We start from the raw sequence: 18,595 nt of genomic DNA on the forward strand, positions 1-18,595 counted from the left end.
AGCAGCATCAGGCAACTTCGTGCACTTTCCCACTTTTCAGTTACAGCTGTAGAAGAATCAGCACATTGACACACAAGTTTATGTTGGGAAGCTGATACCTTGATTCAATCCTTCAATGCACGGTTTCATGACTTTGATCAATGCAGATTGTTGATGAAACTTTTTACTGATCCGTTCAGTGTGTCAGTGGATGACTTGTCAGCAGAATCTCAGCTCGAACTTACTGATCTCCAGGCAACTGATGAACTGCGTGCTATTTACCGAGAAAACAGTTTGCTTGACTTCAACAAAACGTTGCCTGATACATTTGCTAATCTAAAAGAGAACGCACTTGTCCACACCAGCATGTTTGGCAACACGTACTGCTGCGAACAGGCTTTCTCACATATGAAACTGAACAAAAACAACACTTGCAATCAGCTGACTGATGATCATCTGAAAGCAGTATTACGTCTTTCAACGTCAAACATCAAGTCGGACATTTCTAAGCTCGTAGGTGACATGCAGCACCATCCATTAAACTGACTTTGTGACAGTTGACGTATCATAACATTTCTTAGAATATTGTGCAAACTCTTTGATGTAATCGTTATTTGTGTGTTTTTAAACGTGGTGTCAATCTTGTGTGAAACAACTGTGGGACGATTTTAATCTTCATTTTTTTTGTGGCCCCCAACGGTTACGAAAAGTCCGTTTGTGGCCCCTGACTCTAAAAGTTTGTGCACCACTGTAAAGTATCTCTTCAAGTGAAGCGAGGCATTTATCCCACAAATAGCCGGGTCTCAAACCATGTATAACAAATAATATGTCTAATTGAATACGAAACCTATGAGAACCTATACGTTTAGAAAATATGCGTAGGTCAGATTTCTGACGATCGCCCATAATACTTAATGAATATCTATAATTTTATAGAAAGATTCAACGACTTTAACACACAAAAACACAGTATCACTAAGTAATATCACATGAATAACAAAAGCACGATTGTACGAATTACACTCCCTCTGTACAGTTGTTTCTCAATTATTATTTTTGAATGCTGGCAACTTAAAAGACCACGATTAAGTAGTTATATTTAGTAAACTTCGAGCGTTTTTTCGATACATGAACGTCTTTAATTTCATAAAATTAAAAATATTTATTTATCTCACGTAAAGAAATTCGTTTGTATTGACTAAACAATTTTACGACTTGCTGTTAGGTTTGGATAATCAAAAATAATAATAATATTAAGAACATATTACGACATGGTAAAGTTTGGTACGACGCGGACTCGAGACTCTCTGATTACGAGTCGAACGTCTTAACCCACCTAGACATGCCGGCTCTAACCTCTGCCGTAAAACAAAAACTGACGAAGCTTGTTATAATTTTACTCGGTGACATCTTTGGTGTAACATTAACCTCAGAATTTTTCGGTACACTTTGTACTATAAAGTAGAGGTAAGATTTAAATACATTATTTGATGTAGAGAATATCTCTACCAAACCTTATTTAGTTATAATAATCTAATCAGAAACACCACAGATATGAAACAAAACAAAAAAATGATGAGGCGAGAAAAGAATTGAGTGTGAGACTTCAAGGAATGAAATCAAGATTGGAAGTTAAAACAGTAACTACACTGAAAGCATTGATAATAATTTACAGCAAATATCCATTCATTAGTTATCTGGACCGCGTTTTTCTGTTCATCTTGGGGTATTATAGTGGCTAAAACACACACCAACAAATTACAGCAAGTAAAATAGTGCATTTCCTCGAAAGAGACCTATACTATATATAACCAACTAGATTATGTAAATATATGGTAGTAGTTTAAATCTCGAAAACAGTGTTAATTGATTATTTTATTGTAATTCCATGGAATTCAGGTGAACAGTTTCTTGTTATCACCCTCTCGTAATCACTAGAGCAGTATCAAGCATTGCTATTTATGGTAATTGCTTAAGTTAATACTACGTAACATTAAACGCTCTTTAATTATGATAATTTTATAAGATGTAGTAAATTTATGCTGAGAAAAAGGAAATGAATAATACTGCTTAACTTGCTTGGCCTAAGAAATACCTAAGTATCTACACGCCCTTTCACCTTATAGCTTTACAGATCTAAGTCTGCAGTGTTTAATCTGAATAACAAAAAAAAAAAAGAAAAAACGGTCTTCGATCATTCCTAGTTAAAGTTGGAATAAAAATCAAAAACCGATAGTTCAGATGACTTTTGCGTATTATTAAGTGACAAATGTACGTCAAATGTATAATTTTTTGTTTAAAAACTTTGCACACGTAGCATATATTTACACCAAATAATACTCTTAAAATATAGATTGAAAAAAATCTATCAGTGTACCGAATTTGAAAACATCATCATCAAAGGATGATTTTCCACTAAATAGTTTCCGTAGTTTTGATGCGAAGAAAATTAAATTATATAATAATAAGAAACTATCAAAATTGGAGATATCTTGTTCATTTTTTAACGAATTGTCTTGAGATTTGATATGTGAAGTAAGGGTTCAGCGGACCACATCTACTAAAACTGTGGGATAGTTCTGATTACCACAATCTGAGATACAGATGGAAAACTGTTAAACTATCACTCCCGTTTATAACAATGTACTACAGCAGATTGTTTTCACCGCACAACACATTATCGTGTCTTGATATAACTAATAAAACGTTTTAGAGATGTCTTAAGTTATATCTGACATTCGCAACAAGTATTTAATTAAAATGAAACTTTTTTCTTCCATATGACGTCATCTCAAGTAACTTTATTTTTATGTATATATTTATATTATTATTTCGTTGATGTACAAATTAGTTACCATAATAATGCGTGATTAATTCGTTACTTTATCTATTTATATTTTTATTGAAAATTAAAAAAAAAAATCCGATGCTTCTTTATTAACAGTGTTTAAATCTAAAACTTCTAAAATACACACGGCGACACCTTTTAACCAAAACTCAAATTAGATTCTCATAAACTCGACGATGACTCTAGCATTTGATTCTAAATTCGCGGTGGCATTATTGAAGCCCATAACCAAATACGCTAGTGTAATCCCAGTATTCGTTGGTACAAAGTAGCCTATAATGTTGTTGGTGGATGGTATAAATACGTTTTACCTATAATCTATTGCTTCAAAATCAGCGACTACTCGTGCATTCTGTCTTTTGAGAAATTGTGCAAAATTCATTGCAAAAAAACTTCCCGAAATATATAATAATATGAATTCTTAAGAAACTTTTACTCACATTGGGGAAACAAAAGAAAAAAATAGAATTTCATATACATATAATGTGTAATTTTAATGTATATATATATACATATAAAACAACATGATCCTTGTACAGCCCTAGTACACAAATTTTGTGATTGTTTCACAACTTAACTTTAAGGTCTTCGTTAATTAACAGGATATACCAGACTTTGAATTGCAATTGTATTGTTAAAGTTTGTGCATACGACAGAGCACGTCAAGAAAGAAATTTTCTCATGGCGTACGTATTAGTTAAATTTTCAAACTTAGACTGATCCAACTCGTATAACTTGGATTTTGGGGATTTATGACAAACATTTGATTGAATAAATTCCTATGGAAATTTATTTCTTGTTCAGAATGCTCTGTGAAAGACTGATGTGCTTGTCTAGATCACACTGTATTGTTAATATACAGAAAACAGTCTGATGAAATAGTATACATCAGTTTGATACCAAAAAACTTTCACTTGTCACCCTCTGTCTTATTGTGAACATGGTTTTCTTTCAAAATAAGACAACTGTACAACCGTGTTTGATGCATCTATATGCTGAAAACAAATTTTTTAGAATTCCCACTTCCTACAGTTTTAATTATATTACCTCTTATCAAAGTTTTCCTCAGAGAAACAAACACACAGTTGAAGTTTAAATGAAATTCTACTTAGCCTAGATTGAAGAAAATTTCAAATATCCACTATATTGAACGTTTATTATTACTAGACTTAATCAAAAACTGATATGTTAAAGGAGTAATAAATCATTCAAATTATTTGTTGCAAATATATAACAACTGTGAAAGTGACAAATAAACTGACATTTTTTTTTTTTGTGTTTAATACAAAGATACACAATCTGCACTCTTCCCAACATGAGAACCAAAGTTTAATTACAGCATTATAAATCCTCAGGTAGGCATCAAACCCAGAATTTTGATATCATATGATTTCAAATCAACTGCTAAGCCAGGAGGGAGAAGTTAAAAGGATTACAAAATCAAGTTATATTCAATGCCATTCAAATAATAGAGCCAGTACTACCTTTTAACACACACAATATTTTATTTGTAGAATGCTCAAAATTTGGTACACAGAACTAATGTAGTTTAAAGAAAATCACTTATTTGCATATAAAGTCATCACCCAACATGAAAACATTATAATCCTTATATTATAGTTATGTTTCTAAGATAAACCAGCTACATTCTTTATATTTGATATACATGTGTGTGTGTGACATGCTATTAACCTGAATGCTTATATGTCAGGTGGGCAGGCAAAAATCAAAAAAGGTAAATGTAAAAATCATGGCACATGTTCAAAGTATTGCATCATGAAAAGGATAAATATGAAAACAGATAAGAAAGTATTTCTTATTACCTGACTCAATTTACCTACCTATCTATATCACTGTCAAATAACAGGCAGACATTAAGTAAATGGCACAAGGGCTTTACAAACCAATTTTACTTTAGGTTTCAAATACTGACTGAAAAGATCACATCTTTAATGAGAAAATTAAAGAGATGACAAGGAGGATGTTTCATGCTCTTGTGCATTTGACCCACAGCTGCTTTAAGTGTGGTATAAAGGTCAGCTTACGGTCAAAGATAAGTACATGCAAACGGTTTTGGAGAGAGAGAAATTAAAGCCTTTTGCCATGTTCCACTTTAGTACACGATCGGAAGGCAGTTTGTAGTTGCTGTTCAATATACCTTATGTTCGACGACTGACACGAGATGTGAATGTCATCGACATAAAGCCCGTTTGCAACAGTGAGAGGGAGTTGTTCAGTGATGGCATTAAATTTTACACTGAAAAGTGTGACACTCAGAACACAGCCCTGAGGGACTCCCAAGTTCCTGTAGAAAAGAACGGGAAAATGTCGAATCCATATGAACTTGGAATCTCCTGTCCATTAAAAACATTTTTAATAAAAATAGGCAAATGGCCACATAACTCATATATATGGAGGTCTTGCAAAATGCCATATCTCCATGTTGTATCGTAAGCCTTCTCAATGTCAAAGAATATTGGTAGAAGATGTCCTTTGAGAAAGGCTTCTCGAACTGATGTTTCAAGTTGAATCAGGTTGTCCATGGTGGAGCACTGTCATTGGAACCCACACTGGGTGAGCGAGAGGAGGTTGTTTGATTCGAGGAACCAAACAAGACGAGTATTAACCATCCTCTCTAAGGTCTTACAGACAGCTTGTCAAAGCAATTGGACGGTAGTTTGAAGGAATCTTGGGATCTTTCCCAGGCTTAGAAAAAGATAAGATAATAGCCTGGCACCAAGCATTAGGAAAAACATTCTCCTGCCAAATCCAATTAAAAGCAATGAGAAGAATATCAAGAGAAGCAGAAGACAGATGGCGCAGCAAGTCATAGTGTACATCACCTGGCCCAACAGATGTACTGCCAGAACGATGAAGGGCCAGTTTCAGTTCCACCAGTGTGAAGGGACGATTATAATCAAAGAGATACTCAGTTTGAAAGAAAAGAGGTGAATGCTCTGCCCGAGTCTTGATGGCCTGAAGGTGGAGAAACAAGCAGAAGTGCTAGATACGTGGCAAAAGCTTTCACCTAGAATATCGGCGATGCTCTGGACATCAGCTACTTCTTTGACGTCTCACCCACCTAGCATGTGCACGGGCTTGGTGGAATGTGATGCGGTTTGAAAGTGTGGGATATCTACGAAAAGTATCCCAGGCCCGTTTTTGAGCTTCCCGTGCCATGTGACAGGCAGGATTCCACCACGGACAAGGATACATTGGAAAACGTGTCGAGGTTTTAGGAATACACTGAGCAGCTGCTTGTATAATACAGTCAGTTACTGCTGCCACACAGTCGTCTATTGATGGCTGACAGACGATGGCAAGATCAAGTTCTGCGAGAGCAGTGAAAGTGGACCAGTCTGTCTGACCCAGCTTCCACCAGGGTACACAGGTTGGGTGGTACTGACCACGGCCAGTCTCTCTCAAAAGTCTAGGAAAATGATCACTGCCTAGTAGATTATTGTCGACCATCCATGAAAAATGGGAGCAAAATGAGAGATCAATAGCGGTAAAGAATTGAATAGATGCTTAGAAGAACCAGTATTGAAAACAAAAAGATTGTGATCAGAGAGCATACGCTCTACAGAGCCACCCCTCCTATCAATAACAGCACTTCCCCAGAGGGTATGATGTCCATTAAAGTCCCCCAGGATTAGAAAGGGAGATGGCAACTATTTAATGAGAGCATCAAGGTCTGATTGATCATAATCTTTCCAGGTGACAGGTAGAGAGAACAAACAGTGATGGTATGACCCAAGGAAACACAGATGGCTACAACCTCCAAGGATGTGTTGAGTAACAAAGACAGGGTGGGCACATACTGATTAACCAACAGAGCCACCCCTCCAGGTACTGGTCCATCACACAGCCTGTCGTTTCTGTACAGAGAAAACTGCTGAAAGGTGACTGTATCGGCAGGTTTTAGAAATGTTTCTTGTAAGGAAAACATACAGGATGGTAGGAAGCAATCAGTGCTTTGAAGTCATTCAGATTAGAATGTAAACCTCAACAGTTCCATTGTATCAAGGTGGCCATTTATATTTATGTGTAGGTGAGTAGGGTGGAAAACCCTTTTGTTCATGGTCATGTCTTTTTCTTTATTCTCTTTATTCAAGGGAGGTCTATCGACCCTTATGGATCCTGCCCTGGGTCTATTGGGCAGGTCTTTGTTGTTGGAAGGGGATTCCAGTGACTGAGGACGTGAACGAATGATTGTTTTGCAACTTGGGGTGGGAGAAAAAGATGTATATGAAGAAATGCCTGTATTTGGAACCAAAGGATGTGGATCTTGGGGTTTGTTGGAATGTATGGGAGGAACAGAGATGGGTGTAGAAGTTGATTCATCAACTTTTTTAACCATGGAGGTCAAAAGGCTTTTCATTTGTTTTGAGAATGATTCTCTTGGAGGCAGAGAGAGATCTGTCTGTACTCCCACTGTAGTTGTGGAACGAAGTGCAGCAGCAGAATATGTCCGAGATGAAGCAGTGGACAGCAATTTCCGAGCCTGAGGATAATTAATGTAATGAGTCGTTTTCAAACGTTGCACCTCTTTTTCCTCTAACCATTTAGGACAAGAACGAAAGTAGGAAGGGTGAGAACCATTGTAGTTTACGCAATGTGGGTTCATGTCACAGTCATAGGCATCGTGGTCCTTGCCTCCACAACGAGCACATGTCAGGAAGCCATGACAAGATGTCTTTGAGTGGCCGAATCTCTGACATTGGAAACATCAAAGAGGGTTTGGTATGTATGGCCGAACCCTGCAAATGAGATAACCTGCATTGATGGTGGCAGATGCACGTGGTGAAGTAAATGTTAAAATGAGGGTATTTGTTGGCAGTGACTCCATCTTTGCGAGTGGAGATGCTCCTCACTGCAGAAACTCCTTGAGTGGAGAAACCAGCGAGAATCTCTGACTCAGGGACGTTCTTCAAATCCCTCTCAACAATAACTCCTCGTGATGAATTAAAGGTAGCATGAGGGGTAACCTCAATAGGTACATCCCCAATTGCCTTTGAATTCAAGAGGAGTTCACTGTGTTGGGATGTGGATGTTGCAACCAATGTCTCCAGATCAAAGCTTCTTTACTGACTTTGGAGAGCCAACAAGTCCCTCCAGTCTCTTCTGAATAAAAAAGGGGGACATTTGCCCTAAAGATATGTAGAATGAGAAAATGAGGTACAACTGGTGGTACAGATGTTGAAGATTGCTGATCAGAGTCTTCAAGACGTGGTCGTTTACCTGTTGACTGTTTTTTTCATTATTTAAATTTTTATTAGGATGATCCATAGGAAAAAAGAAAACTTCGGTGCTCACTGATCCTACCCACCATAGAGCCCTATGAGGGAATGCACTACAATGTCAAGCAAGGACACTACAGCAACGCCAGGGTTTCATGAGCATTATACCCAAACACCAGCATCAGACACAATGTCCACAACACCATTGAGAACTTCCAACACTGGTACTTAGTTAACTCTAGCCCAAGTGGACCAGCCAACTGACCCAAGGGGGCCACGCAAAAGCCGCCTGTCTACAGGAATTCAAGGCCAAAGTGGTGTGTTAGGGTTGGACCCCTCAACCACCAGGATCCTCTCCTCCCTTTCACGGGTTGCCACACACGGCAAACAGATGAGTGGATGTTTAGATCCCAGAGGAGGTAATCTGAAACAATAGAACCTTCCTTGGGAGGTCCCCTCACTATGTACAGGAATCCACACTGAGGGGTGTGTTTTGACAATGAGAATTGCCTTAACACTCTTCACATTCACACCTAAGTAGAACTGGGTTTCCCACCACACGCAGAACTTTTGGGAGAATTTCATGGTAGGAGAGTATGTGCAACAAGAATGAGGAAGTTAAGAAGACCGACTACATTTGTGATTCGAGGTGACTGGGAGTTTTATGTCTTTATTATAAAATTAGGGTGTTTTGCATATCCCAACAACTTTTCTAAGAGCACTGGGAGAAGCTACAGAAACCTGGGCTGTTGTGGAAAACCAGGACACCTGATCACCCTACATCAGCCATCCAGTGTACAGACACAACACTGTTTCAACAGTTCAATCTCATACAGGGTGTTTGGAAAGTCACTGTGCACTTATATATTTATTAACAGATATGTTTTAATATAGAATACAGGAGGTAAATATTAATAACAATTATAAATAATGTTGAAAGTGAACCCCATTGGCATTAATACAGGCTTGGATCCTTCTTATTTTGTTTCACAACACTACTATCAGTTGCTGGCTTGGAATAGGCTGAATGAATGCTGATTACAAAACTGCACAGTGACACTCTGAACACCCTGTAGAAACTTATAGGTACTGCATTCAGCAACTTACATGGCATATTTCCATACTGAGTAGCATGAATACTTATTTCATTCTGTAGATGCTTGAGGTACGTGATAGTGAACAGACACATTGAGGAAGCAACTTAAACACGTGACTTCTGTCACTTTTCCATATATATATATATATCCTTCATTGTTATGTTGTGTACTGTTGCTTGGGGCACATGGATTGCTTTTGCCACTACTTTCATGTTATGGATTCTCACTTGAGCATGACTTGTTTCAGGTCTTTCACTGGATGGCCCTGGGCTAAAAGTTAATCCAATATACCTTTGTGTTTTAATGCTATTTAGCACAAAATATACTCTCATCTTATAAATTCTAAATATTTTTTACATCTGTTTTACAACCAGAAAATAGCAATATGTTGCATGAGAAAGGGCTTTTATCCTTTGCAATAGTAATGATCAATTTTCAGTGGTATCATACTATTACAGTAATGTAAAAAACAAGGTAAAATGTAATTTAATACATTCTGTTCCATCTTGGTTTTATATCAACTTCATTGTCACACAAGCTGTTGAATTGCATATTCAAAATCAGTTCAATATAACATACTCAACCCACTGTACTACAGAAACAAATCATTACCGATATTCTTAACGACTAACCCTGCTTTGGGTCTTGTTGTGAACCATGTTTAGAATTCTCCATAGGTAGGCAGTTACCAATTATGGTAGTTTTTTACATTTTGACAATGAAGCCATATAGAAATAAATCATGGAAAACTACATAGAATGTGTGCCATAACAGTATAATTTTTGGTTTACTGTCTCATTATAAATAAAGTTTTGATATTTATTTTACAGTGTATCAGAAATGCAATAAGAAGATACTCTCCTGAAATGGCCACGATTACACCGCAGATAAACCTTAGTTTGGCAAACGTAACCAGAGTTGGCTGAGCTCCACAGTAACAGTACTACAGTTACTCTGGCACTATATAACAGACGCACTATCTACTATTCATTAAATGTTTTACTGTTTTCTAATTCTCAAGTGGATCCACTAATGTATAACCAGTTCTAGTTATCAAGACATATATGCAATTAAGCAAACATTTTGGATTAAATGTATGCAAATGTTTATACCTGCACCACACAAATATCCTAAAGTAAATAAACATGACACTCAACATGCTATTTCCTGAGAAAACATATTGCTGATGCTTTTAAGGTAAAATCTACACACAATTTTATTGGCATTAAAACGTTTTTTCCACATAAATTAATTTCTTATATATTCTGTTTCCCATCTACTCTTTAGGCACAGAATATCTCCTGTAGCACAAAAGAAACATTCCCAGAAATTGTTTATCATTAATGACAATAAGGAAGTTGATACTTTTTGAAGTTACAAATTACAATGGAATAAAGATAAATTACACCATAGTTTTTCCGTAAGTGCTATCTATAACTTTATTTCATAACAAGTGATAATGAAAAAAAAAACAAACTTTTAAGAACAGGATGAATGAAATGTGTTTGTTTTTAGATACATTAAATAAAGCCGATACGTTCCATCTAACACAACAGTGAAAATATTTTACTCCCTGAAGTTAGCAGTTTATATACTTTATAGATAGCCTATTTTTGTGTAATATCTTTCTTTTAATTATTGGGTGATTCATTTAACTTTGATCTATGTATCCTAAACATAATCCCCACTCTTGATAAACTGTAGTAACAAGCATGAAATCAGCTGTAAAAAAATTTTCAATAGCACTTATTCCTAAATACATCAATGAATCTGACAGTAACAGTACCCACCCATCAGTAAATGAGTTTTAAAACATATTTTACAAGTCTTTTATAATTTATTCATGTTTCTCAATATAAAACTATATTTTCCATAAATTTTCCTTAAACCCTCTTCAGAACTAATCCAAAAAGAAGTTTAATGTTAAGTGCTTTTTTATTTTTATTTTCTGAGCAATGTTAAATTTTAATTGTGAAAACCCACCTTAGTAACTGCTTTATATGAAAACTGTACTTGACAGTCAGCATATAAACACAACACCTATTTTTTTATCCTGTCTTTTTTTATTACCACCTACCATAAGAATGCTTGCAAATGACTGAAGAAACCACAAACAGCTCTTGAAGTCAGTTCAGTGTGTTTTTATATTAATAATTATAATGGAATAATTGTGTGGATGTTTCAGAATATTCAGTAATTTAACTGATACTCTTCTGTTGTAAAATATTTCTTTTATTGTAATATCTTACACTGAGTAAAAATACTACATGAAAAACTAATACATGCACAACATTATCTTTATTGCAGTTGAATAATCTACCCCAAACAGCTTTCTTTTAAGAGGTAACTGTTGTATCCCAGTCACATGAACAACTGTATTTTAATTTGGTAAACTTTTTTATTCCAGCTTACTTGTTAAGTTCTCAAGATTTAAATACATTCTATTACATCAATTGTCACAACTTATAATGAGTTATTAATGTTTGAAAATGCACTAATCTCATTAGTCCAAGAAACCAATTCTCATTTTTCACATAACTTACTATTCAGAAATAATTGTTACGATGTTGAATGAAAGGTAATTGTATAGTTACCATAAATAACTACTTATATGTAGGAGAATAATAACCTTTTGCATCATAACTTCACTTTAAAAAAGTGTTTTAAATGGGGCTTGAGTTTTTATCAGTATGAAGACAGATTTATGAAACCTGGTGATATAAACTGACCAATAATTTTTATTATACATTGTATTTCCCTTTCTTCTTAAAGACACATTTTACAAAATGAAAATCACTTTCACCCTATATTATCATCTGTATATATTACCTTCACCAATACTACCATCAATGTAAATAACTTTCACACTATATTACCACCAATAAAAATAATGTTCACACTATCTTACCAGCAGTGTAAATAAGTTTCACACTATATTATTATCAGCATAAATAGCCTTTACCCTCAAAGAAAATCAGTAAAATGTTTCCCTTGAATTAAATAATAACTAAATGAGAGGATACCGTTTAGAACTATTATGTTAAATACTTAAGTTTCTCTATGTTAAACATCTGATAGTGATATTGGAATGTGCTTACAATCAATAGTTCTAATTAGCTAATCCTGATGTAGCAAGAAATAATAAGGTTGATATATCCAAGTAGTTTTCCTATTTTTATTACTATTTCATACATCCCACATCATTGATCTATCATCTTTATCATAATCAAACATATAGTGTATGAGATTACTATACTGCTAAATCAGAAAAAAAAACACATTATATTTAAGCAATTGCTCCCAATCTATTAAGCCTACAAATAGATTTAGTTTTCTCTCTTATGGTTTCTTCCCTATTTGCAAAGCCTTGAACCAGCACGTGGAACTAAAATACAAGTATAGATCAAACATTATTTATCGGTTGTTTTTCTAAAGTGTTTATCCACTAAATTGCTTGTGGCTCATGACTTTGTTGGATATAGGATCTCTAATAATATAAAACTTGCAAAAGAAATGTGAACAAAAAACCCTGTTACATTTCAATTAATTGCACTAACATATTGCTTGAGTCCCCTACATAATTTATATCAAAGGTAAGCAGTTTCACAAAAGTGTTAAGATCAGTTCTTCACACTGAGTGTTGTAGCAGGTGAAAACATAAAATTACTCAACGTTATGCATCATATGGCCCCGATTAGTAGCAAACAGTAGAAAAATAGCTTCATAACTTACAATTAACATAATACACCATAGTGGCATTACATATTATAAATGCTATATAAACCTTCCCACTGACACTTATTAATATACAGTATTTCAGCAAATGGTGTTAAATAAGACAAGGTAAGTGTTTCAACAAAAGGAATTACCACAAACATCTTTAGGTAACCACTTAATATCAAACACTTTTCATAAAATGCTAATTCAGATTTTCACAACCTTGTCATTTTAGGTATTCTAGAACCCACACTTGAGTTAAAATGGCAAGTTGACATAGATCAGCACATTTAAACTGACAAATGTTTTCACATTATCAAACTTTAATCATGAAAAGATGATTTACATATAAAAATAATTATCAGAAAGTTTGTTAACATCATAACAGTTGTAAACAACATTTTTTTTATATCAGATCTGGTTAATAAAGCAGTCTCTGATAAATACACAAATTAGCTACTAAACAAAGCACAGTTAAAACTACGTCACATTCAACTGTAGAAACTGATTTTACAAGGTTCATAACAACTAAATAAATAATATGGCTATTCACCATATTAAATCATATTCAGCTGTAGACACTTTAGAACATAAATTCATGATCAAGTAAATTACATGAACATTCATCAAACTTTTTTTTTTTTCACTTTGGTTCCCTTGTTAGTTTGGTTTGGTTTGTTTTAAATTTTGTGCAAAGCTACTCAAATAACCCTTTCTGGACTGGAAAAGTACAGTACAAAACAATGCAACAGGTTATCTGTCTAAATACCTTGTGAAATCAAATCTTGGACTTTTGCACTTAAATGTGTAAACTTACCACTGACACAATAAGGTATTTATTGATTGCAACAGTCAAACACCTTATGGCTATAATCATAAAAAAAAAATGTCAAAAGTGTCAGAGATTTATCAAAATATAATACATGATCTTTCAAAATAGCATCATCATCATATTCTAAGTTGAGATTAATTTATGTAAAAAAAACAACATAATTCATTTTCAATAAATAATACATAATTTTATATTTATTGTTTGAATATAGTAAACTTAACAATATTTAATAAATAAGAATTTGAATCAATGGTATAATTTTATACTCACTATAGTAAAACTTACATCACATTTTGTTGTAGAATATTTCTGTAGCTTTCACGCACATTAATTAATACAAATACATTTTCATGATTAAAAAGAACAATAAACTATAATTTCCAGATCTGTAATTACTCCTTAATTTTTCTAAACTTCCCATCATATTTCTTTACTACCCTCTATGACAGCTCCATCTAGACAATATCTGAAAAACTATGAATAGCTTTTAAAACCACTTTAATTGCTGTACAATGCCTACAGCTATTTGCATAGCTGATTTTCATTACTAAAAAATGGAAATAAAGGACAATGGTAATAAAATATAAAACATAGAACTGAGGTAGAAGACACAAAGAATTACATTCTAGAGGGATGACAGGTTCTCAGCAAATAGAAGTCAATAACTTTGGATGAGGAGAAAAGTAAAGAATAAATGTTTGGGTAAAACGTGTGGCTCTCAGAGTTGTGCAAAAATTAAACATTGAAATTTGTTCATATTTCCCTGAAAGTTACTGATCTGAAAACATTTTTGATAGATACTTCTGCCCAAAGACATTATTTTCCTTACATACCTGCCTGTAAGGTTTGATTGCTACTTGCCTTGGTCTAATTCTCACCTAAATTCATGTTTAATGTGAACTTCACTGATGTATGACAATGTCATTATGCAAATATAGCCTTCCACTAATGGGAGGGTGACACCTGCATACATAGTAACTCTCCTCATGCATTTGCACTCATGATAACTTCACATTTAGACAAGATAAGAAAAAATGGGGATGTCACGTTACAACATGTGAAGAGATAATTGTCTATTGGAAATACATTCTTGGGTAAGAAAACTGTTAACTTTACTGAAGATAACTCACTTAAACACATAGAAATGCTAAAATTTCAGGTTAAAGTAGTAGAAGAGCTAATGGACTGTGATACCCTACAGCAGGAACTACATAGGGATATACCCATGGAAGATCACATTTCTTCTCAACCATGGTAAATTCTTAGCCCAATATTAAAAGGGGAGAAAGTTATAAAGAACCTGAAGAAACACAGGAATGGGTGAAATCTGATTACAATCAACCATGTAGCTACATGTCAGTGATGAATGAGTCAATACGTATAGTGTAATTATGGTACAATCAGGCCATACAACGTGCACTCACCTAAACTCACTGAATGGACTCTGACTATAAAAACAGGGCACGGTAGCTGCACAAGAAATGATTAGTACCACAATGACAGTGTAAATACAGCCCTACTTCTCACCATATTGTGCTCAGTCAAACCAGTAAGGATTGTCCATGGTCCATCACTCCAGCTGCTTGAAACTAGTAAATGGTAGGTGCTCCACCTGAAAAAGAGTGGAGTAGGAAGGGTGTACTTGGAAATCTGAAGAAGTGTCCAGATCCCCATAAAATTACCAGTCAGAAAGATCTTCTACTGGAGACAATGCAATGAGTGACTTAAAAATCAGATGGTAAAGATAATGATAACAGATGTGTGGAGAGTCATCCACATGCTTCCTAGTTGGTCTTGGTTGAGGGCCAGTGAAAATGGGAAACAAAAATATAAGGAAGTTGATGAATCAGGTGTAAAGAAATTCAAAATAGCCTGTAAGAATGCATCACCTGGAGAAATCCAGTAATGTGAGAAGGCAAGAGAGGTCCCTGGAAGAAGATTGGTCCTAGGCAGGAACATACAATGGTGTGGATCATGAAATTATATGTCTACAATAAGAAAGCTTAATGCTGGAGGTAAGATATGATAAACGGTATAAATATATAGCATAATAGGCCATTCATGACCAAGGAGAAAGAATGTTGGCTGAAGGGATGGGAGTAGATGGTCTGCTGAACATGGTAATCCAGAAGACATTGAACAAAAGTGCATAGTCCACAACAGTTAACAAGCCTCTAGAAGCCATAATATAAATAAATCCTGTGTGTGTTTTTCTAACATTATCATCTACACACTATCATATGAGAATTCATGATAAAAATTTAAAATTTGGAGAAAAAAAACAACAAAGCATAAATTAAAATTTTGTTAACAAATAAAAGTTTCTCCAAATTAAATTTAAACATGAAACAAGGACTAGTAGCATGTAAATCTCAAAGGCAAATGCACACAAGCATTTCTACGTAAAAGGATGAAATTACATTCTAATTCTCAAACTATTTGTCAATAAAATATTTATGAAATAAGAATTAGAATTATTATTCTTACTTCAGTTTTGAAATTTCATATGCAGATGTGTATATGTCACTTGACAAATTACTCACTGGTCACAACAAGGTTAAACAACAAACCTCCATAACACTCACATATATATATATACACACACACACATACATGCACAAACACAGCAATGTAATAATCTGAATCAAAAACGTTTTTTTTTATAACCAAATCATTAAAATTTGAATTTCATTTATTTACTGGTAGTTTTAAAGACGTCTAACTTTTTCATAACACGATCATTTTTCATTCTAATCTTCAAACATTTAATCAACTTCAGAACTAGAAGAATGGTAAAAACTGTGAATCCTAGCATACGTTACACTTTCCTTATGGTTTAAGACTTTCCAACGTTTCCAGGGTGATACAAAAAGTGATTCTACATCCTCAAGATTTCTGCCTTTGGTTTCTGGGAGAACTAGCATGAAGTAGATCCATCCAATAAAGGCAAAGATAGCATACATCCAAAATGTTCCTAAATGGAATATAAAAGCATAATTTCCTAAAATAAAGAAGCTTCAAGGTAGAAAAGTTAACTATTGTTGAAACATGTTTTAGCTAAAGTTCAAGGTCCAACACAACTCGAGTGCTATTTTGAATGTAAACAAGCAAACTTTTCAAAAATATTTCAAGACATTTAATAAAAATTAAACTTGTTCTAAACCTAAATTAAATATTATAAAATAATATAATAAAATAACTTTGGAAGATTTACACATTAAATACATAAAAATAACTGTATAACCAGCTCAAGTATTAGATTAAATATATAAAACTAAAATTTATGTGGGGTTAAGTGTCAAACAACAAGTTTTTATTTTGATTGGAGAGGTGTTACTGATATCCCTCAGTTTGTCCTTCTTACAACAGACACTTAGCCACATTAGATGAAAATTAGACCCTATTTATTAATCATTACCTAGTTTCAGTTTCAAAGAGATGCATATAACTTGAGTTAATTTCCAAGTAAAAGTTAACATTTTCACAAACTGAAAATGCATTTCCTATAATACTTACCTCCACTGGCACTACAGCTATTTCTCAATCTTCAGGATTTCCACTCTTTGTCCATCTAAGGATTGAGCATACTTGCTCCAGTCTTACATACACCATTTGAATGCCCTTGGAAAAATCAAATTTGCAAAATTCTCCACTATCTACAATGCACCCTCTATCTAGGAACTGCATATAAGCACTTCATTCAGATAATGTAATCCCTTTTAAAAGACTTACATTGGCTCTTAGTCAAGAGACAAGGTGAGAGAATGTCAGTGGAAGTAAGAATTACTGGAAATATATTTTTAATTTTGGGAAAATGTTAGCTTCAAGAACATATTCACTATTTGCTGACATTATAGCTAGAATCCTATATTGAGAAGGTGGAGAGGCCAGTGCAGACATTATCCATACATAAAGCTTCTGCACAGGACAGGAGTGTTTCAAGATAAAGTTGGTACAGGTGTTTGGAAACCATACTACATCCAGAACAAGTATGCTCTTCACCCAGAACCTAGTTCCTGTATCTAAGGTGAAATAATACACAAGTAATCATCACTATAGGTCAGCCCCAAACAAACAGCAAAGGTTCCACAAATTGGTGTTGTAATTAAGGGGTTGGCAATACTGTAGTGGAAAAACTTTCTCCCTCACCAGAAGAAGCCTAAAATGCAACACAAAAGGCTCAGAATGACAGGATCATGCATGCCTTACTTAATCAAAGTAACAGAAGTCATACAGCATGGAATTATGAACATTTATCCTAACTCCCCAACCAAGTTGCCCCTGGAATTATGGAGAGGCATGGAAAAACTGTGCTCAACCAAGGATCCAGGATGGGACCACTCAACATTCATAATTACAAGAAGTGGGCCTCCCACAAGAAACAATATATTAAACTAATATTAATCAAGAAGAAGGGTCATGCACATCCCAGCCAGATAGCATAGTTTCAAATCTTAACTGACATTACAAGTAGGCTGCCACAGACATGTGGGAAAAACATCCAGAGACTCAGGTAGGAGGGCCCCTAACTTAGCCCTCTTCTTCAAAATTAGAGGAACACATTCTGACAGTCCAGATAAAAAATCTCTTTCCACCAACCCTATGACTGGAAACTGTATATTGTAAGCACCATCTAGGTGCCTAGATGCTCTTATGAAACACTCTATTTCTACAGAGCCTGTTGCAACATCTGGTAATTATACTGACAGTGGTTGCTAATGTGAAATTGGCGTGATAAAGCATACCTATCTGGACAACACTCATCTTAGAGAAGAATACAATGAAAGGTAAAGGGGCAGAGGAAATAAAAGCAATTAGAAACATTAAGTTGGGAATTCATGACTAAAAAAACATTTTTACATTAATGAATCAGTGAATATAA

At 34.6% G+C, this 18,595-nt stretch overlaps 1 protein-coding gene across 2 annotated transcripts in view; it reads right to left on the reverse strand.

The window, feature by feature from the left end:
- LOC143226439 (proton myo-inositol cotransporter-like) overlaps positions 1 to 18,595 on the reverse strand; it is a 120,502-nt gene that overhangs the window by 58,280 nt on the left and 43,627 nt on the right. Inside the window, exon 9 of one of the 2 annotated variants that reach the window (XR_013014620.1) lies at positions 16,366 to 16,687. Coding sequence is in view for 1 of the 2 variants with exons in the window: in XM_076457392.1 (XP_076313507.1) it covers positions 16,479 to 16,687 (209 nt within the window). In the remaining variant the exon portion in view is untranslated. Of the gene's footprint in view, positions 1 to 11,375; positions 16,688 to 18,595 lie in introns of those variants that run through there. The other variant, XM_076457392.1, reaches the window with a different exon arrangement.

The sequence above is a fragment of the Tachypleus tridentatus genome, chromosome 9 (assembly GCF_004210375.1).
Source record: "Tachypleus tridentatus isolate NWPU-2018 chromosome 9, ASM421037v1, whole genome shotgun sequence".
Taxonomy (NCBI): Eukaryota; Metazoa; Arthropoda; class Merostomata; order Xiphosura; family Limulidae; genus Tachypleus; species Tachypleus tridentatus.